This window comes from Hemitrygon akajei, chromosome 3 (genome assembly GCF_048418815.1).
Source record: "Hemitrygon akajei chromosome 3, sHemAka1.3, whole genome shotgun sequence".
Lineage (NCBI taxonomy): Eukaryota > Metazoa > Chordata > Chondrichthyes > Myliobatiformes > Dasyatidae > Hemitrygon > Hemitrygon akajei.
The window spans coordinates 37032216-37054081 of record NC_133126.1 but is presented as its reverse complement, the minus strand read 5'-3'; the positions used below and the strand labels follow the sequence as shown (position 1 = coordinate 37054081).

General features: G+C 37.5%; 1 protein-coding gene across 1 annotated transcript in view; it reads right to left on the bottom strand.

Moving 5' to 3' along the window:
- Positions 1–21866, bottom strand: part of LOC140724871 (TOG array regulator of axonemal microtubules protein 1) — a 73514-nt gene that overhangs the window by 21151 nt on the left and 30497 nt on the right. The window contains exons 3-13 of the mRNA XM_073039601.1: positions 20657–20797; positions 16581–16877; positions 12066–12343; positions 10344–10567; positions 8726–8820; positions 6966–7130; positions 6596–6685; positions 5835–6013; positions 3743–3902; positions 3170–3307; positions 160–316 (exon numbers count right to left, since the gene is read on the bottom strand). Of these exons, the coding sequence (XP_072895702.1) occupies positions 160–316; positions 3170–3307; positions 3743–3902; positions 5835–6013; positions 6596–6685; positions 6966–7130; positions 8726–8820; positions 10344–10567; positions 12066–12343; positions 16581–16877; positions 20657–20797 (1924 nt within the window). The remainder of the gene's footprint in view (positions 1–159; positions 317–3169; positions 3308–3742; positions 3903–5834; positions 6014–6595; positions 6686–6965; positions 7131–8725; positions 8821–10343; positions 10568–12065; positions 12344–16580; positions 16878–20656; positions 20798–21866) is intronic.

Below are 21866 nucleotides of genomic sequence, written 5' to 3'. Positions count from 1 at the left end.
CTATTGGCATAGCTAAGATTGATCTCAGAGGCAAAATTAGGTTTCATAGACCAGCTTTATCACAGGACATGAAAATTTGATCGTTCTGATATAGATTGTTCAACTGTAATACAGAATAAACAAAAACAACTGATATTACAGAAAATATTCAATCCATACCAATCCTCATCAGATATGAGTTTCAAAGCTTCTGATAATGCAAGATCCGGTTTGGAGAAAGGTCTTGCTTCACATGGATCTATAAGCTCTGAACCAGGCAAGATTGAAGGTGTTTGATCTCTATGTAATAGTCTGCAACCTGGAGAGTTCTCTACACCTATGAAGGACAGAAAATTTTGCAGTACTTTATGAAATTATATTTTGATTTGATTCGCATTACAAGGTTATATCGAATTTTAAATACCACTTCAACAATCCATTAAAATCACTTGTGAAACAATTTTCAATTCACTCAAAAGCAGAAAATGCTGGAAATACTTAGCAGCTCAAGTAATATATATGAAAAGTGAAAAAAAGAGTTAATATTTCAGGTTGAGAGGAGAAAACAAGTCCGTTTTAAGTTGCAGAGACAATGAGAGAGGATAATTAGGAGTGTGATGCCAGGATTGCCAATGGGGTGAAGATAATCAAATATGTTCATCTACAGCAGGGATGGCCAACCAATGACGCATTGCACCCTAGTGATAATAATAAAAAAGTAAGCCTACTCATGCAAAAAGTATTAACCAAAAACCAATTTGCAGAAAAAAAATCTATAACAGGAATTCAAGTAGCTTAGAGCTAGAAATGGGTTTTACTGAGAATAAATCTAAAACTTAGCAATTTTTTTAGCGATTTTATTATTTTGTGCACATCTTTTGGCAAATGTTATCTTCATTCACATTAATCTATTTTCAATTAAAAACATGTTCAATGAGTCAAACTAGGAAAGAAGGACTTTTGTCCTGCAGTCATTCCATAACTGTTCAATACACGTTTGATACTTGTTTGATCCTGAGGCACCAGGTGTCTGCACCAGCAGTGCGTCGCAGGTTTTTGCCAGTCAGTTTACAATTGACAGACGCATGGAATGTAAAAGGTTGGCCACCCCTCATCTACAGCTTCTCTCCACAACAATCCTGGACCACTCCCAAAGAGATAATCCCTTTGTCCTGCCCACTCACAGTGCTTCCCTCCTCTTTCCACATAACTAAACCCATCATTCCTGATGTCTTTTTACAAATCGCTCAAGCATCTTTGACAAGGCTTCATATCATTCCTTAAACATGTTGCCCAGAAAGCAGCCAAGCAACACACACAAAATATTGGGGAATTCAGCAGATCAGGCAGAATCTATGAGAGGAAATAAGCAGTTGACATTTTAAGCAGGGTCTCATCAGGATCCCTCCATAGGTGCTGCCTGACTTGGAGTTCCTCCGGCATTTTATGTTTGTTGCTCAAAATTTCCAACATCCGCAGAATTTCTTGTGCCTACATCCGGCTGGTAGCATAGTGGCATCAGCGCTGGACTTCGGGGCGAGAGGCCCTGAGTTCGAATCTGGCCAGCTCCCTTGCACGCTCTCCATCTGTGCTGAGTTTCGTGCTAGTGATCTCGTAAACAAAAAACTCACCCGGACAGAAGGCAAAGGCAAACGACTGCTGTAACTTGCCATGTACGATTTCCCAATATGTCAGAGCGGCGTGGAGGGAAATCATCCGCCAACTGGAAATTCCATACGCGACCTACCCACAACGATGTCCTATATACTGATGTCTTGGTCACTAATGTCAAGTTAGTTGAAAGAACCTTCCTTCCTGTCTTTCTGTATTAAAAGCAACAATTCACCACCACTTCTGCTTTCTGTACCATTGCTAACTAATTACTTGGGATTTCACTTTATTAGCATATGATGAAATATTTTGCCAAATTTCTTTTAACCTATAAACAACTGTATTATGAAAGAAAAGCTCTGCAGATGGGAGTCTGAAATAAAAAAAAACAAATTGTTGGAGACAGTTTGGTCAAGCAGCATGTGTAGAAATGGAAACCCGGTAAACGTTGCAGGCTGGTGACATTTTACTAGAACAGGAAAAAGTTAGAAATCTATTACGGTTTAAATCGCTGAGAAGGTTAAGGGAGATATTCACTGGCATCATTACCACTGAACACAGACTATCAAAATCCTAATGTTACCACTGACTAGAAATACAGCTGGACCAGTTACATATGTACTATAGCAACAAAAACAGGTCAGAGACTGGGTATCCTGCAGTGAGTGACTTACCTATTAGCCACTCAAATACTTTCCACTTACTACAAGTCAGAAGTATAAAATATCCTCCATTTGTGCAAAGCTCCAACAATCTTCAAGAGCTCTTGATAAAACAGCCTACATCTTTCACAAACCTAAACATTAATTCCTTCAACCACCAGCATGCAATGACTGCGGAGTGTACCATCTACAAAATGCATGGCAGGTACTAGTCTAGGCTGCTTTACTACCTCCTAAATCTGTGATCTCTGCAACTAAGGAGGACAAGTGCATGTAGACAGTTACATGTCCCTCTCCAAAATACACACCATATTGATTTATAAAGACAGCTCTATTTCTTCATAACTGTCTGCATCCTGGAAGTCTCTCTCCAAAAGTAGTGGTACACCTTCACCATCATAAATATTGGTTAAACTATATGATATACGGTCATATGCAAGAACACCAAGACTGCTGGTTTTCAAAAGAGCAGTTCTCAAGAGTAAACAATAAAGGAGAATAAATACTGATGCTGTTGGTGAGACCAAATTGCCAAAAATAACTAGCTGAAAATCTTCCCTCTCCAGAAATGAATGTACCTCCAGTTCCATGATTTTGTAGGTTTTAACTGCATTTCAGTGACAATACATTGAAGTTTGGGCAGGAACTTAGAAATGGAGAAATTACCACGAAGACACAAGAAATAAACATTGAAATAAACCACAGTGACCTACTATGGAAAGGAAATCCAACATTTGAACAATATATGTATTTTCACATAACAGTTTTAGTACATGACAAGTATGAAAGCTGTAATTGCTTTGGTGTTATTCACTTATTTAATACAACTATGTAAGTTACACTGGAGTGGCAATCTTGCATTTAATCAGACACTACATTTCTAATGTTAAATGCAACTTTTACATTGAACTCCTTACCGAAATTTGGTGAGCTAGAAATCCGACTTTTCCTCACACTAGCACTACGTTTGAATTGTGAAGGATTCGGAGTGGTCACTTCCACAGATGAAGATTCAGTTTTCAATGCAAAGAAAGCTTCACCATTAACATCCAACTCTAAATCACAAAGACAAATGCTCCCTGGTTAAAGATTTGCATTAGAAATCCTTTGAATTAAAAATCTTACCAAAACTCTTCCAAATACAAATGCTTTTCAAAAATATGTATGTCAGATAAATATGCAAATGTTCATTTTACAAATCATTTTTCATCCCCCCAATAATAGCTACATTCACCATTATCATCTCTTGCCAATTACTTTCCCATGCTACTGAAATTTCAGAGTAACAAAATGTCACATAAACTTTCCACTTTCTTTCTGTTGGTCACAATACATAACTAAAATCTCAATAGACTAGCCAGCATACAGTAACGAATTCCCTGAAATTTTAGGCAATTTAAAGAATGAATAAATATTAAAAATTTATAAGGAATGGAGTAAAATGCTATAGTGACAAAAACAACAATAGTTCATTGGCATTGGAATCTTACTTTCAGGTGCAGCCTCATCTGGACTTGCAATTCTTAATCTTTCATGCAATCTTTCTTCCTTTTTTACAGGATCTTTATAACTATGGTTTATTAATTCATCCGTATGATACTGATGTTTCTTTTGCTTCATTTTATTCCGAGCTGATTTTGACATAGTAATCTTTCAAAGGAAGTTTAAAATAATGTTAAAGTATCAACCTGCATATCCAAAAATTATCTTAAGTACTTTATAACTTGAAAATCAGCACAGAAATAGAAATATAACAGGGACCCAAAGAGCAAAGTTGAATAAGTTTAGTGTGATTTCTTTCAGAAACATCTGTTGCTTGGCAATGGAAACATTTCTAGGATACTAGGTGGCAGAGGAACAGATAACCAGGAATCTAAATAGTGCATCTAAACCACTTACGCCCTTTGAAAAGAGTAGGGTGCTGTACACTTTGTTCTATATTATGAATGTGCATTTTCTGAATATTAAAACTTGTGTTTCATGTAAGTTCAGAGACTCCCCGTGTTACAAATGATTTGACTTCCACAAATTCTTGCAGGTGTTTTCAATTTTTAAAAACAATTATGTAATATAAATGGGAGCTCTATGTCCACTTTACAATGCAATTCCATGCTTTATCATAAACTTAAAAGTCGATACATTCTTCATTATTATGTGTCTTCATATTACTCTGTCATGTTGCTAATGGGCATAAATAATCTATATGCATTATTCTGAAGAAGTACAAGGCCTATTTATCATCCCCTCTTCAACTCCAGTAATATTTCATGGTATCAGTACTGACTGGATACAGTATATATTCTATTAGTTAAATTAGGTGTAATGTTATGGTGAATATTTAATGAAATAAAACTATAGCAAACATATGTAGAGTGATACAATATGGGATGTTTCTGACTTATGGAGACATTGAATTCATTGTATCAGAACCCATATATAACCTGGAGAATATCTGCATCCATTTTTGGCTAAAATTAAATTAATTGGACTGAAACACAAGATACCTGATAACAAAGTTATATTTATTTTACCTTTAAGAAGTGACTGCTTTCAGCTCTTTCAGGTCCTATTAAATTTAACTAACTGTGATTTGTTGCAGCAGGTAACGTTATATCCACAAACATCTGTCAGACTTGTCATTGAACATTTAGGCATTTAGGTTTTTTGTGTGGCAAGTCACCAAAAGCAAGAGCTGGGACCCAGGAAAACTATGCAAGTAACATTTTCTTTATAACTAAGGAGACTGAAAGGTGCAAAACAAATAGTAAAATAAAATCAAAGAGAAACCTAAACTGAAGTCAAGGTGGAATAGGAGGAGGCTTGGAGAAAGCCAGCTAAAAATAGCAAACAAAGGTTAATATGGTAAAAAGAAAGTGTTTCCCTTTGTGAAGAAATATGGTCTCAAAATAATTGGTCTTTGAAATGAGAAGAGTTTAATTCACTCAGAGGGTGATGAGTATTTGGAATTCTCTCCCTATTTGGAGATAGAATAGTCATTGTTTATTTTCAAACACAGATGAATAGGTTTCCAGATATTAAGGGAATCTAGAGATATAGGGAACAGGCAGGAAAGTTGCATTCGAGGTAGAAGAACACAATCGATTTTTCTGAACAGCTAAAGCACAAGAAGCCAAATAATCTACTTTTGTTCCCACTTCTTTCATTCTGATAGAAGAAATGAAGGTTTTACACAACAATTGGGCACCTGGATTTTAAATAATAAAAAATTAACTAGTATTCTTTGAATCATTAGATAATGGTTAATTGGGGTTGTGTGGGCACTGGGGCAGCACGGCTTGAAGAGTCAGAAAGGCCTACTCCACACTGTATCGCTAAATAAAAATAATAAATTTATTTTAAATAGCAAGATTTACAAAGCCTTGATCTAGAAAAAGTCATGCCAGATTAATAAGCTAGTTCTGTATTAAATGCAAACTGAGAAATGTACATAAAACTTTGAGTTTACCATTTCAACAGAATCAAATGCATTGTGAATAAAGAGATCAGGATTATTCCTTATACCAACATTTTACTTTGCTTGCATTCCAGATCACTTCCCATCTATCAATTCATGGAAATTACCTCTCTCTCATTCTCTAGAACATCAAAGCAGGTTTGACTATTCTGAGGTACAGCCCTTCCATAGATTCCCGAAGGAAGATCCATTGTTGTCCTTCGGTCACACTTATCATCACCACTATTAGATGGGGTGACAGCTTGGTTGTGTGCTACCGTAACTGACTGGGGACTTCCAAAGACACCTAAAAGCATTAAAAGGAATTGCAAATAAATATCTTATTTTGAAAATTGTAATACACGTCATTAAAACAAATGAATGATACTTCTACAAACAGCAACACAAAAATAATCTTTTATCAGCTGAATTAATGAACTGCTGCAGAATTTTCACAGTACTAAAAGACCAGAAATATTGACAATCCAAACTGTCTTGCTTATCCATGACAATTCCATGCTATACAGGACTTTAAATGAATGAAAGTGAAAGATTTTTCACTGTGATGGAATAGGAACCCCAGGAGGAAAACAACACCATATTAGTGTAGCAATCAATGCAACGCTCTTACAGAGTTCAATTCCAGCTCCATTTTCTAAGCAGTCTTTGTATGTCCTCCCCATGGAATGCATGTCTTCCTTGGGTGTTCTAGTTTCCTCCCACAGTCCAAAGATGTAGCAGGTAGGTTAATGGGTCATTTCAAATTTCCCATAATTAGGTTAGGGTTAATGAGGGTTGTGGGGTTGCTGGGGCAGTATGGCTCAAAGAGCTGGAAGGGCCTACTTGGTGAGGAACCACTAAATGAATAAATAAAGCTCAATAAACTTACCTTTTCCTACTATAACCACAGAACTCTCACAGAGTTCATTTCCAGAATTGATCTCGTGATTGCCCACTTGTTGCATGCTGATGGTAGATCCTGTCAATCCACACACAGTTGGTTAAAAGGGCACAATTTGAATGGATAAACAATGTGGCTTTAAGATGCACTACTACTCCCATAATCCAAAAAGCGCACACATAACTGCAAAAATGTGACTTTTGTGCTACAATAACACAAATAATATTGTAATTATTGACTGCTATTTATTAACACAAATATCTTTTTTGCGTCAATACTTGGAGATAATTAAGTATATGAACAATTATACAGCTATGGATTTGTGTGAAAAATATTTTGAATAAACAATAATACTCACCTTTTGCTGGTTTATAACTTTGAGGCTCTTTGGATTGTAATTTAGAGCCAATGTGAAATAATTCATTTTGTTTCTCCTCTTCAAAATATGGCATTCCATTTCCATAAGTCATGCGTTGTCCAACAATACTCACATCAGAGGTGTTTCTATCATGGAAAGTCACTCCTGTATTTTGTTTTTGAAAGAAAAAGAACTCAGAGGTGTGGATAACTTTGAACTCCACTTTCATTCCATGTTATTTTTTTTTTAATTCTTAGAAATGCATCTAGTTGTATCTATCAGAATTTAAAATATCCCACAGGATATTGTGATCCATTCTTCAAAGAATTTAGATTGGAAACCAATTACAAGGATGCATTATATACAAGAATCGAGAGAAGACAATTTGATAACAAGAGAGTTGTCGTGTACCAATAGCACAGTCCAAGAACTTAATTCTAAAAAAATACTGTCATACTTGGATTTTATTAAGTGGTGCTGATTTTATTAGGTCTAGCAATAAATAACACAATCCTCACTAGTAGGAATGGCTATTACAGTCATTATTCATGCAAGACTCATCTTTCCAATGGCAATACTTTCATCAGAAGAATTAGAGAGCTCAGGAGAGATAATTTCATCTAGATCTATGCTCTGGAGCCTACTGCCTGGAAGGACTGTAGGGACCTTTATTGCATTTATAACATCACTTAAGACCCACAGACCAAAAACTGGCAAGCAGGTTTTGGAGGTTGCAACCTGATCAATTTAACAAAGGGGAAGTGTGGATTGCATGTCATTTTTGTGTGTCCAGTTTTATAATGCATAAGCCAGAACAGAATGTGACAAAAAGTACAAAGTAAACTTATTATCAAAGTACATATTGTGTATGCTACCATATATAACCCTGAGATTTGTTTCCTTGTGGGCATATACAGTAAATCCAAGAAACACATACAATCAAAGGCCACACCCAACAACAACCAATGTGCAAAAGATGACAAACTATGCAAGTACAAAAGAGAGAAAAAATATAATGTAAAGAAATGAGCAATATCAAGAACACAAGATGAAGAGTCATTGAAAGTGAATCGATAGGGTGAGGGAACAACTCAGTGATTGGGTGAATGAAGTTACCCCTCTGGTTCAAGAGCCTGATGGTTGAGTGGTAATAACTGCTCCTAAATCTGGCATGTGAGTCCTGAATTTCTGTACGACTGCGTTGATGGTAGCAGCAAGAAGACAGCATGGCCTGGATTGTGGGGGTTGCTGATATGGGGATGCTGCTTTCCTGCAACAGCAATCCTTGTAGATGTGGTCAAAAGTGTGGAGGGCTTTACCCATAATGGACAGGGCCCTATCCATTACTTTTTGTAGGATTTTCATTTCAAGTGCATTGTTGTTTCCATACCAGGTCGTAATGTACTCTCCACCACACATCTATAGAAGTTTGTCATAGTTTTAGATGCTGAATTTTTGCAAACTTCTAAAGAAATGGTGTCACTGCTGCGCTTTCTTCACACTGCAAAATGAATGCCAATTTGGACCTTACAAATGAGTTAGACTAAGCGCAGGGTTCAAGTTTCTAAAGAACACATAAAGGTGAATAAATGAGCAAAATACACAAAATGTTAGTTTTCTGAATCACTTGCAGTCATTCTTGAAATGAATGAAGTGGTACAGTAACTACATCATTAAACCTTTTAAAAACTAGCTATATATAAAATCACTTTTGGCTTCTTATGATTTCCTTAAGAAAAAATAAATCCAGACAGCAGTACCTGAGCTGGAGTTGTATTCACCCGAAGACTTCGACTTTTCTGATGGCATTCGACCATGGCAGGCTTTAGATCCTAACTCTACACACCCATCAGAACTGTAGAAATTAAAACAAACATCGAATCAAGAAATTTAAAAGATCAATGAAAACATTTAAGCTATAATTAAGCATCATTTGTTCAAGTTATAAACAAAATGTTAGGCCAGGTAGATGATCTTTAGAAAATTTAGAAAGGATAAAAGTGAACAAAAATTAAAAACACATAAAAAGATAAGAAATTGGAGAAATTATAACAATAAGACACAAAAATTTTAAAAGCTTCTCTCTTTAAGTACTTTAGGATTGTAAAATTCTCAAAGTATGGATAGCTTTGCGAATGCAGTTTTTAAATCATGCTCTTTTGAGATTACTGTGCACAAACTTTCATCATACAAAAATATCTGGAGTGAGTTCTTCCTGGATCTGCCAGAGTCTAAATTATATCAGCCACATCACCAATTTATTGAGATATAGTGTGGCGTAGGCCCTTGAAGCCAGGTGGCCCAGAAACACCTGATTTAACCCTAGCTTAATCATGGGACAATTTGCCAATCAATCTCACGCACAACACGCTGGAGGAACTCAGCAGGGAGGTATAGGCAGGAAAAGTGAAGGAGGAATGTAAGGGGAAAGCACTATGGGTAGTAGGAGGAGGCGGAACCATGAGGGAGGTGATAGGCAGCTGGAGGAGGAGGCAGAGGGAAACTGGGATGGGGGAAGGGAGGGGGAGGGAATTACCAGAAGTTGGAAGAATTCGATGTTCATGCCAAGGAGCTGGAGACTACCCAGACGGTATATGAGGTGTTTCTCCTCCAACCTGAGTTTGGCCTCATCATGACAGTAGAAGAAGCCATGTATGGACATATCCGAATGGGAATGTGAAGCAGAGTTGAAGTGGGTGGCAACCGGGAGATTCTGTCTGTTGTGGCGGACAGAGCGGAGGTGCTTGATGAAGAGGTCCCCCAATCTATGTCGGGTCTCACCGATGTAGAGGTTGCCGCACCGGGAAAATAGGGCCCCTTACCCCCTCCCTCTTCAGTCCTGACGAAGGGTCTCGGCCCAAAACATTGACTGTTCGTTTCCACGGATGCTGCCCGACCTGCTGAGTTCCTCCAGCGTGTTGCTTTGACTCCAGCATCTGTAGAGTATTTTGTGGTTACCAATCAACCTACCAACTGGTAGGTCTTTAAACTGTGGGAGGAAACCAGAACACTGGAGGAAACCCATATGGTCACATGGAAAACATACAAACTCCTTATAGACAGTGGCAGGAATTGAACCTGTGTCATTGGTACTGTAAAGCATTGTGCTAACCACTACGCTACTGTGCTTTTCAGCCATCTCCATGAAGAGCAAAACTAATGAAGGAATATAGAAAATAAGGGTTAAAAGTGAAATGAAATGGTAAAATACACCAGGGAAGCATTTATCACTTTATACAATGTTTCAGTGATCAATAATTTTCATAAAAATAAAATGTGTCATCTCTGAAGCATGTATGGATTTGGGTTGTATTACTACAGTTTAATTATATACACAGAACTCAGTAATATTGAATAATGCTAATGCTTAATACTTACATTATTTTCTTGCTACAAGGCAATGGAGAAATCAAAGAATCCTGGCTGCAAGTATCACTTTCACTGTACGTGCTTGTATAAGGAGATGAAGTACGCGATATGGAATCCAAGCCAAGTTCCAGTTTGAGGGTGGAATCTGGACTCTCCGTATCGGATGCACCATTGCTCAGTTTAGCCCTTTTCTTTGCTGCACTATTTCTTAGTGACCTTAGGGCACTCATCATCTGCAAGAAATGCAGATATGTCAATTATCTGCAAAGTCAAGGAAGGAATCACTGATTGTGCTATCATTCATAACCAACCTACTTGTCAGTGTGTTGGCTAGGTTTTGCTAGCACAACTCAGATTGAGACCTCACCCCAGCCTTGGTCCAAAAATGGATCAAAGAGCTGAAATCCAAAGTGACGAAACAGTGACTGTGATTGACATCATGGCAACATTTATCAATGTAACATCAAAGAACTAGAAGACTGAATACATGGGGAAACAAGGAGGAAGTACTGATGATTAGAATCATTCCTTGCACTGGTGGTTGTACTTCTTGGAGGACAATTATGTCAGCCTCAGAATATCACCACAGGAGTCTTTCATGTGGTGTCCTAGGTCCAGCCATCTTCAGCTGCTTTATCAATGTCTTTCCTTCCATCATAAGATCTAAGAGGGAATGGCAGTTCACTGTACAACACTCAGCTCCATTTGCATCTCCTCAGCAAATAAAACAGTCTAATTAATAATCTATGAGGCAACGAATGAAGAACTGGAAAGTGGGATTAGTTTGCATAGCTGTTTGTTGCTTGTATCAATGTGTTAAGTAATACTTTATGGCAAAAGATTATATGTAATAATCATCTCCAAGACAGCGTAAACACTCCCTTGATAATCAATGACATTACGATCAGCAAGTCCCTCACATATCTAAAATTTATTTATTGAGATGCATACAGAATAGACCCTTCTGGCTCTTCAAGCCGTGCTGCCCAGCAACCCACGATTTAACCCTAGTCTAATCACAGGCAACTTACAATAACCAATCAAGTTACTAACTAGTATGTCTTTACGCTGTGGGAGTGTAATTAGTATCAATTAGTTTTGCATTTCACAGCGCAGTCAAAGAATGTACAAACTCCTTACAGACAGCGGTGGGAATTGAACCTGGGTTGCTAGTACTGCAAAGCTTTGTGCTAACCACTGAACTACCACGCAGTACTACATAAATGCTGTATTGAATTGTCATCATAGATTTTGAAACTACATCTCTGTAATTGCCTGTGAACTTTAAAATTTCTGACTCTATGGTATTGACATGATAATTCTAACAACAGCTGTTTCAAGCACTGTGAAATGCAAAACTAACTGATACTCATCAGTATTCCTTAAAGTACATGGGAATTTGGTGGCACAGTTCTTTGCTAAGAATATTAGGTTAAGGATGTTTGCCAGTACTAACACAGGGTATATATTAAAATGTTACTCAAAGACCATGGCAAATATACCCATTGTTCCTTTCTAAAATCAATATTAATATAAACCATCTGATAGAGTTGCTCTCATATTTGCCACTTTAACAGCTTTTGAACAGCAAAGAAATTCTTTGCCAATGTTTTAAAATAAACTTAAATATTAATTTCCATGCTTCAGATGTTAGCATTGAAAGCTTTAATCTGTGTCTTTAGATAGAGAAAAAAAGAACTTTTTTAAAAAAAAACACAATAATACACTAACTTCTTCATGATCAGTTTCCTCTTCATTGTTATCCAACAAGGAAAGATTCAATTCCAAATTGTTGTCAATGTTCTTCTCTTCCTCCCACACCTCTTTAGATTCTGCTCTACTTGTTTCTTTTTTATCATAATCAGTTACTTCTGCTTCAACCACTGGACTTGTACCCCTTGGAATGGGAGGAACAGGCTTTGTAGTGTTAAGATCTCTCCGAGACGATGCTGACCGCACCAGTGCGGGTTTGAGCGATATAGGAGAACGATTTTCTTGTGCGACCTCGCCTGCATAATCAGATATTTAAATAAATATGCACAACATATATAAAACTAAAACCAAAAGATTTCTATATCTTATAGAAAATAATAGGTAATGAAACTAGAAATACCTTTTTGGATCCTTTAACTACTTACAATATATAATTTGCAAATCACTAATACAAAGGGGTTTCAGCTTTCAGAGTACAATCATTGGATAAGAATTTTGTCTGATTTTTCAAAGGTGTGATTGTGTAGGCAGACTCCCTGCCATAATTACCTGGTCCAGATATGGAGGGCCAAAAGACTTGCTGGCCCAAAACAATTTCCAGCATGAATTCAACGACAGCATAACATCACTGATGCTCCTATGACTGTCAGTAACTGCTAGCATAGCCCTACCCACCTTCAATTAAGCCATTTATTTCAGATTCAGAATTGTTAAAAACACAGAAGAAATCAAAAACTTTACTTAACACAAAACAAATAATTAATCCCCCTCCTCACTTTGCTTTCAAATTAATTGCCCAGCAATATCAAAAGGATTGTACAAGTCTGACCTGCAAGTTCCAATATTCTCAGCGAGACTGGGCTCCATTGTTAGATTCCACATTGGATCTACCAGTGAAGCAAATTGTCAAAATTTGAATCTATCAGCTGAAGTAGAACACTGATTGTCTATTGAAATATGAACTCACTGCTGGTTATTTAACTATCCTTTGTCATCAAGATCTGGTCTGTTTTAAAAAAAAGTAAATCAGTGCATAACATGACATTGTCATATTCCTTGCTTGAAATCATCTCACATGATAAAGAGCATGAAAATAATCCAAAGCAACCATGAACCTTCTTAAAATTAGAATTCATAGCACAGTTACTTTAAATCTAAATATCTTTATAGCCGAAAGTAGACATTTGCAAAAGTTGAGCTGGTAATTTATTTAATGTGACTGCTAGCTGATAAAATGCACAAGGAGTACTGTCATCACTGCTTCTTTGCTCACTACATGAAAATAAGCCGGAAAAAGTTATTTATATTATACAAGTTAATAATTAGAGAACATAAATTTATGACTTAGTGGGATTAAAAACGATTTAAGAAAACCTAGGGCACTGATTCTCAACAGGGGCGGTTATGAGTCCTAAGTGGGCATCAAGGGAAATAGAAGTCATCGGGGTATTCAAGATTCTTTGTGGGGGGGGGGGGGGGGGAGTAAGTAGCACCCTAACTTAAGGCATGATACCTGATCCGACTGTTAGTACAGCAGGCACTTCCAGAAAAAATAATTAGAAAAGGATGAGGCACTGGAACACAGGAAGAACCATAGCTCTGCAGGCAATCAGCACTTGCATTACAGTGCATCTGAAACTCGACAATCTCATTCGACCTTACCAACCAAATAGATATTATTGGGGATGCATAAATTAGCAACCAGGGTGCCCAACAGTTCCCCTTGACTCATGGCATGGAACGAGTTCATGCAATTTAACAGTTGGTAAGTCAAGTACACTGTCTCAACTTTATCTACAGATCTACGGAAAACAGGTCCCGTATTGATACAGCACTGGCCGGAACAGAATGGTGAAATAGAACCAATCAGTGAACCTGCCGACCCAGAGGATTCCTTGAGGTGTTCAAAGCGATCTCGGCTTCATACGTGCAGTCAAGAATCATCCTTGGGAATTATGAGGCCTTACATAATTGGTCAAACGTGCCAACTGGAATAGTATAAAGGTAGCTTGCCAAACACCAGCTCTGTCCCAACAGACATTCAGATTCAAATCTGAATCCTTGTCAACACAATTTTTGCTGTTATGATCGACTTCCTCTTCGCCTTGGCATTCTTTTGCATCACGCTATCATCGTTCCATTGGCGTTAACTTGTTACATCGTCAACATCCAATAGGTATTCTCAGTTTGTGTTAATTTTTTATTTTAATTTAGCTCCATTAATGATGGATAAATACACATGGCATGATCTCTAGGAGTCTGAAGGCTGTTAAGCCTTGAAATTTAATCCTGCTGAGAAACAGAAACTACAGAAAGTGTGCCAATACAATGTTACATACCTGGAGTATGGTTTTATTCCGTTCCAGTGAGATCAGCAATGCCGCCTGTGTCTTATTTGTAATACTGTACTGTCTAATGAAACCATGAAACCATCAAGATTGCATGAACACTTCCATAAAAGACATCCTGAAAAGGCTACTTGTGGTATAACTCAGTTCCAGAAGATGAAAGGAGCATTTGAAAAGCATTGCACACTCGAGTCATTTGCCAAGAAAGCTAAAAATGACTTGAAAGCAGTTTCATTGCTTCAAAATGATAGCAAATTGTGAAAAATCTCATACAACTCGTGAAAGATTAATAATGTCTGCTATATCAGAAGTGCTCCAAGTACGGTAATAACTCTGAAGCTTCTTGTTTTGACGAAATGAGTGAAGACATTAAGTATCAATTATGTACAAAGCAATAAAAATAGAATTTGGGATACAACTGGATGGTCAACTGTGTGAGACAAGGCATTGCTAATGGCATGTGTATGGTTTATCAAGAATGGAGAAGTTTATGAAGAGATTCTCTTTTATAAAAAGTTAAAAACAAATATCCACGGAGAATCAATCTATGACGAGATCAAAACGTATATTGAGGACAAAAGTATCCTGATTAGGAACATGATTTCTTGTGCAACAGATGGAGCACCATATGACAGAACTCTATGCTGGTTTAGTGGCATTTCTGAAAAGAGAAATTCCAAATTTATTTGCAATCTATTGTGTCATTCATCAACATCACAGAGCTAAAAATCTCAGCCAGCAACTCTTTTCAAGTATGACTCTTGCATATAATATCTGCTATCAACAAAATTAAAGCTAATCCATTAAATATTTTGTCAGTTACGCCAAGATAATGATGAAGAGTTTGAATATTTGCTTCTTCACAATGAAGTGCTTTGGCTTTCAAAAGGCTGTTGCTTAAATGTTTCTTTGATCTTTTTGACACCGCTGTTGAATTTTTGCTCAAAGTTGACAAGAGCTTGTGAAACAAGATTGAATTTTTACACAGAGATGTGGTATACCTGTATGAAGAAATGAATATTCTAAACATGAAACTGCAGTGTGAGAATTTCAATTTAATCCAGGCAAAAAGTGCAGTGTACACTTTTATCAGAAAAGTAGAAAAATATAAGCAAAACATTGAGAGAAGAATGTTCTCAACAGTTTCCCTACATGGCATTCTCTTTCTTTCATAGACAGTGATTTGCAAGAGTATTGCTATACCTGCAGTTACTGAAGAAGGATTTTCAGAATCGATTCAAGGATTTGAACGATCTGAAAATTCCAGACTGGGTAATTAACTATTTCTTTGCAAGGTGGAAGAACAGGAAGAGAGCTTGCAAGAAGAAATTATCAAAACTCAGAATGAAAAAGCAAAAAATGCTTTTCAAAAACATCGGCTTTTGTGGTATGTGGCTACATAGTTAAATGAAATTTCCTGGTCTTTGGAGAAGAGCGAAAGTGCTTTTCATTGCATTTTCATCCTCCTACCTGGTTGAAAGAGGCTTCAATCCGGTGAACGACATACTGACAAAAATAAAACCAGAAACCGCTTGGACATTGTTACGTGTGGGGACTTAAGGCTTTTGACGGTCACAACTTTAACCAGATATTTCAACACTTGCTAAAAATTATCAAGCTCAAAGTTCACATTGATATCGAAGTTGCTGTACAGCACATGGGTACTGTGTAAGCTAGATTTAAAGACAAATAAAAAATTTAAAGCAGAATCATTTTCTTTATGTTAAACATGTTTTTACACTATGGGGGTGCCAGAAAGTACATTCTGCCTAAGAGGGGCATTGGCAAGTATGAAGGTGCTTTTGGGGGGGGGGGGGGGCGGGGTGGAACATTGGGCTGAAAAACACTGGGGAAACACTGACCTACATTAATTAAATAAATAGGATGACAAATAATTTCTAAAGTGCACTCATTGTTGCAATAGGGAAGCATGACAACCAATTTGTTCAAAGCAATCTCCTACAAACAGCAATGTGATGATAACAAATAGCTTTTCTTTTTGCAATATTCGGTTTTTGCTGAGACCCTGTACATGTATGATGGGTTTAACAAGAAACAATGCGGCAAAGTGTTATGATTTCATAATGGTGAGAGAAGAACGATACAAGATTTCAAAAAGCTATAACACTAATTATTTTCTAGATGTACTACTTAGAATAAACTTATAATACTCAAAATTATTTACCAAGAATGAGCAAATCCTCAGATAATTGGTTAGTTAGCCTCCGTGAATTGGTCCTAGAAGCTCCTTCGAAGTGTTTTGTGGGCCATGAGTTTGAAAAGTTAACACACTGTTCTTGAGATTTCTTCAAGGATCCTTCGAGTGCAGAGATCTCGTTAAGTCGAGTTCCAGTTGGCAATTGAAAAGATGGAAGGTAATGAGATCCCTGGCTGGAAGTGGAAATTGGAAACGGTGCAGATTCAATTGAGGTAGGACTGTAGAGAGAGTGATTTTTGCAGGAAAGAGACAAGCTGGAACGAACTGTTAAAACAAAGAATGTACAGAAATTATTTTACTGAAACAAATATCAACCTAAATTCACTGAGTATCACAATCAGGATTGAAAGTCATGTAAATGCTTAGAAATAATAAAAGGACAATTCCAAAGTCTAAAAGTAATTAAATTAGATGTACTTTATAATCAGGAAACAGTCACACAGCTATCACCCATCATCCTCACTCAGCTGATGAATCAATGTGCCTTTGAACACTTGGACAAAAAAAAAATCACATCAAGAGCATGAAATGTCCTGCAGCTGGATCTCTTGAATGTTCATCACCCTGAACAGAAAAACTGAACAAACTCAGCAAGATCTGATGGACATAAGCTGTCAAACTGGGCTTGAGCTGGTGTTTAAACCAATAAGGACATACCTATCTAACCTGGTTATTACCAATGTATCTATCACAGATGCACCTGCCATCACTCTATCCTTACTATCAAAACAAAGAATTGACCCTGGTTTAATGAGAAGGTAGAAAGGCATGACACAGAGGCACCTGAAGTATGAGACACTAACCTTGTGAAGATAAAGACAGCATTGTATACATGTTAAACAGCAAAATCAACATGGACTAACCTGATGCAAGAAACCCCAGATCAAAACTCTGTGAGTCCTGCCACACCTAGTCATGAATGGTGCAGGGTGTTTAAAAAGTTGACAAGAGGATAAGATGGTTCCAAAAACTAACTCATCAGTTCCAAAGGTGAGAGATCTAAAGTTAAGGCTGAACTTTTGCAATAGGCGGGTGTAAGAAGTATGCACACATTTTCCAGAAGGATAACTGGAAAGAAGTAGTCTTCTTGAGATGAACCTTGCTGTTAAAAATGTTTGGCATCCCAGCAACTACCCATGACATGTGTGAATGCCTCATGACCATTTGGCTCACTCCATTATGAAATCAGCATGCAGGTGAACAGTGCACTTGCCCTAATCTTGAAAGCACTAATTGTGGCCAAGGAGGACTCTACTTTGGAATGTGGACCAAGTATCTTCAAAGATCAGAAAAAACATTCCCAAGCAAATCCTCTGATAAGGTGCAACTGGCAAGACAAGGTGAAAGAGATTAATAGAACTCCCTTCTGACAAAAATGTTTAAGAGCATTGTGTTGTCATAACCAGCACTACATTTCAGTGGATTGTTAAATGCAACACCTCATATTAACATTCCCAATCAGATTTTGTTAATTCCAGTCTCTTACTTGGGACTGTTATTTCCATAAGCACCTGCACCATTACAGGTATCAATTACTACTGGGATAAACTGCTGCCTAATATGTTCCATTAGTTTAATCTACAGCTAGAAAAATCAAAACTGCAAAGATAAATCTTTACAGACAATTCATCCTAACTGCTCCTGTGAAGACCTTACCATCAGTATCCTGCTGGATTGGAGCTAATCGACAAGATAATTGGGAAACTGTTCAATCTATGCAGCTGTCACTCCAGAACCAACATTACTCTTATTTCAGTCATGGAGCAATAATATGCAGATCGCATATGTTAGGAGACTAAGCTCCATGTTGACTTATTTACTGAAGCACAATAAAGAACTGACCTTGTACTTACATAGAAACATAGAAAATGTACAGCACAATACAGGCCCTTCAGCCCACAATGCTGTGCCAAACATGTACTTGCTTTAGAAATTACCTCAGGTTACCCATAGCCCTCTATTTTTCTCCATGTACCTATCCAGAAGCTCCATGTACCTATCCAGAAGTCTCTTAAAAGACCCTATTGTGTCCACCTCCACCACCGTCACTGGGAGCCCATTCTATGCAATCACCACTCTGCGTAAAAAAAAACTTACCCCTGTCATCTCTGTACCTATTTCCAAGCACCTTAAACCTGTGCCCTCTCGCATAAGCCATTTCAGCCCTGCAGAAAAGACTCATAAGGCATGGTCCCCAATCCTCCCTCCCTGTCCTTTCTGAAACATCTAAAGCCTGGCACGCGAAGAGGCAAGAATGGATACTGAGTCATCCAAGTCTCTGTAATGGCCACAACATCTTAGCTCCAAGTGCTAATCCATGCTCTAAGCTCATCTGCTTTGTTCATGATACTCCTTGCATTAAAATAGACGTATCACAAACCATCAGTCTAAACGTATCCCTTCTCTATCACCTGCCTATCCTCCCTCTCACACTGCCTACAAGCTTTTTGTGAGCCAACTGCCCCTTCCCCCATCTCTTCAGTTCGGTTCCCACCCTCCAGCGATTCTAGTTTAAACTCTCCCCAATATATTTGGTCCTGTTGGACAAACCTGTTCTTTTATAAAGATCTATTCTGGAAAATTCTGAGTGACAAATGACTAGTTGCAAAATTAAGACCAAAAACTCACACCACTTTCCTGTATCTCAGTGAAGACAAACACTCATGAATTTAGCATTCAATCTGAGGAAAAAAATGTGTTTGAAGACCAAGATCTCAAACCTGACAAAAAGCTTATGACCTATCGGGAGCAGCAATACTTCCCATATCCCACCATACACTTCAGAGGACTGGAAAGTTAGCATGAATGCTGTTTCCGCAAAATCGTTCAAATCCACTTGAAGTACAAGTGAATCAATGTCAATGTCCTCAATAATAAGGCCTGATTTACCCTCAATCAGCTCCAACTGGCACACTGCATCATTCATGTGCCCATTGTACACTTCCAAAGAAGAACTCTTTTACTGAGATTACCTGGTGCATAATGAAACAAAGGACCTTCTCAAACTCTTCTTTGAAAACTTTAAGGATGCACACAGCTCAGTTCACATGCACACAAATTTGAACAGTAGTATGAGGTAGGCTACTGAGAATTTCCATTCCATTTGTTGGGAGTACCAAGTGGCCTGCTATAAATGAAAGACCAAGTGCACCATCTCTTAAATGAACCACTTGCTTGGACCATCAAGTACCCTGTGGCCTCAGAATCTATTAAACTCGAGTGGAGACAAGTTGGTCTGTATCTTGCAGATGAAATGATGATGGCTCAGCAATAATCTGCTCATCAATGCACAGTTTGGATAATTCCAGATGCAGTCAGCACCAGCTCTCATGACTGCCTTATTCCAATTATGGACAAAAGAGCTTAATTCCGAAGTTGAGTTGAGATTGTCTTCACTGTACATCAAAGTGGAATTCAACAAAGTGCAACACCAAAGAGCCCAGGTAAAATAGAAGTAAACTGACATTGAGTTGAAAAATATGATGGTGTCAATGATCTCAGCTCAGGATAACACTATATTTATTCCTCTGGGCAATTTCCAGGCCCACCCGTTAATGACAGTCCTTTTGGTAATGATTGTGCAATGTTGAATTCCTTTCACAACCTGTACTATAGAAAGCTTACTTACTTTAGATCATATATGAACCATTCTTCAAATAGTGAAGTTAACCAAATAGTGCTCTGAGTATTCCATAGAAACACCTCACCAAGATATAATGTCAAAAGACATTACAAGCCATATATTCAGTGTAACTTTAACTACAAATTACGATGGTATCTAGTATTCAACAGTAAAGCAAATTAACATTTTCATTACTTATTTAAGTATGTAATTTTATCATGACCATTTATATAACAGTAAAAAGAAAATGTTGTTTTCGGGCCAGTTTCAATTTAAAAAATTCAAATAACACTTTTAAAAGTTTATAGTATCAAACAACCTTTTAGATATGTTGCAGCCCAACAGCAAAAGTGCTATCCTAATTTGTGGCATTCATTATATTCAAAAGAAACTGAAATAATAAGTCATTAATGACAGACACCTTTATCTTGTGGCAAGTGATTTCCAATGCCTAAAAGCTGCAAGTCAGAATCCACACTAACACTTTGCACATTTAACATTCTGGATGAACTGAAAAGTATCCTCCTACTTCCGGGATGAGCGTGAACTGTTTCCCCAAATCCTGCAACAAAACAAAAGAAAATGTCACTTACAGCAATTAACATTTATTTTCTTCAATTGACATTGCTATCTAAAAATTTAGGAGAGCAATAAGTTTGGAATTCTCTGCGATAACAATACAATAATGAATAGTACCATCAAACAGACATCATAGTCAGGTATGTACCCAGAACGAAAAATGGAGGCACTGCCCGTTCTGTACCATAACTACTCTAATACTGAGGTTGATTTGACCTGCTCCTACTGTGGAATAAACTCAAAGGTGAAACAGAGTTACAAAGGAGTAGCCCAAGAAGTTCCAAATGTTATGGTTCTCAGTATTATTTTTATTTGCACGGTTTGTCTTCTTCTACACATTGGTTGTTTGCCAGTATTTGTTTATGCATAGTTTTTGTAAAATTCTATTGTATTTCTTTTTTCCTGTAAGTATCTGCAAGAAAATTAATCTCAAGGTAGAATATAGTAGCAAATACATGCCTTGCTAATAAATTTACATTGAACTTCAATCATCCATGTTCAGCACCACTGTCACAAATCAAATGGCAGTGATTGTAAGACATTGGACCAAATGGCCTATTTTTGCTCCTTCAAATCTGCTATGCCATTATTCCTCTCTACCCTATTCTCCTGCTTTCATCCCATAACCTTTGACACTGACAAACCAAGAACCTATCAACCTATACTTTAAATATACCAAATGATTTGGCCTCCACAGACAATGAATTCGATAGACTAACTACTCTCTGGCTAAAGAAATTCCACCTCATCTGTTTTAAATGGATGTCTCTCTATTCTGAGGCTGTGCCCTCTGATCCTAGACTCCCCCACTATAGGAAACATCCTATCCACCTCTATTCTATCGAGGCCTTTCAATATTTGATAGATTTCAATAAGACCCCGCCCCTATTCTTCTGAACCAGAGTGACTACATGTCCAGAGCCATCAAACGCTTCTCACATGCTGTCCCTTTCATTCCCAGAATCCTTACTGTAAACCTCCTCTGGATTATTTTCAATGCCAGCATGCCTTTTCCTAGATTAGGGGCCCAAAACTGCTCCTAAAACTCCATG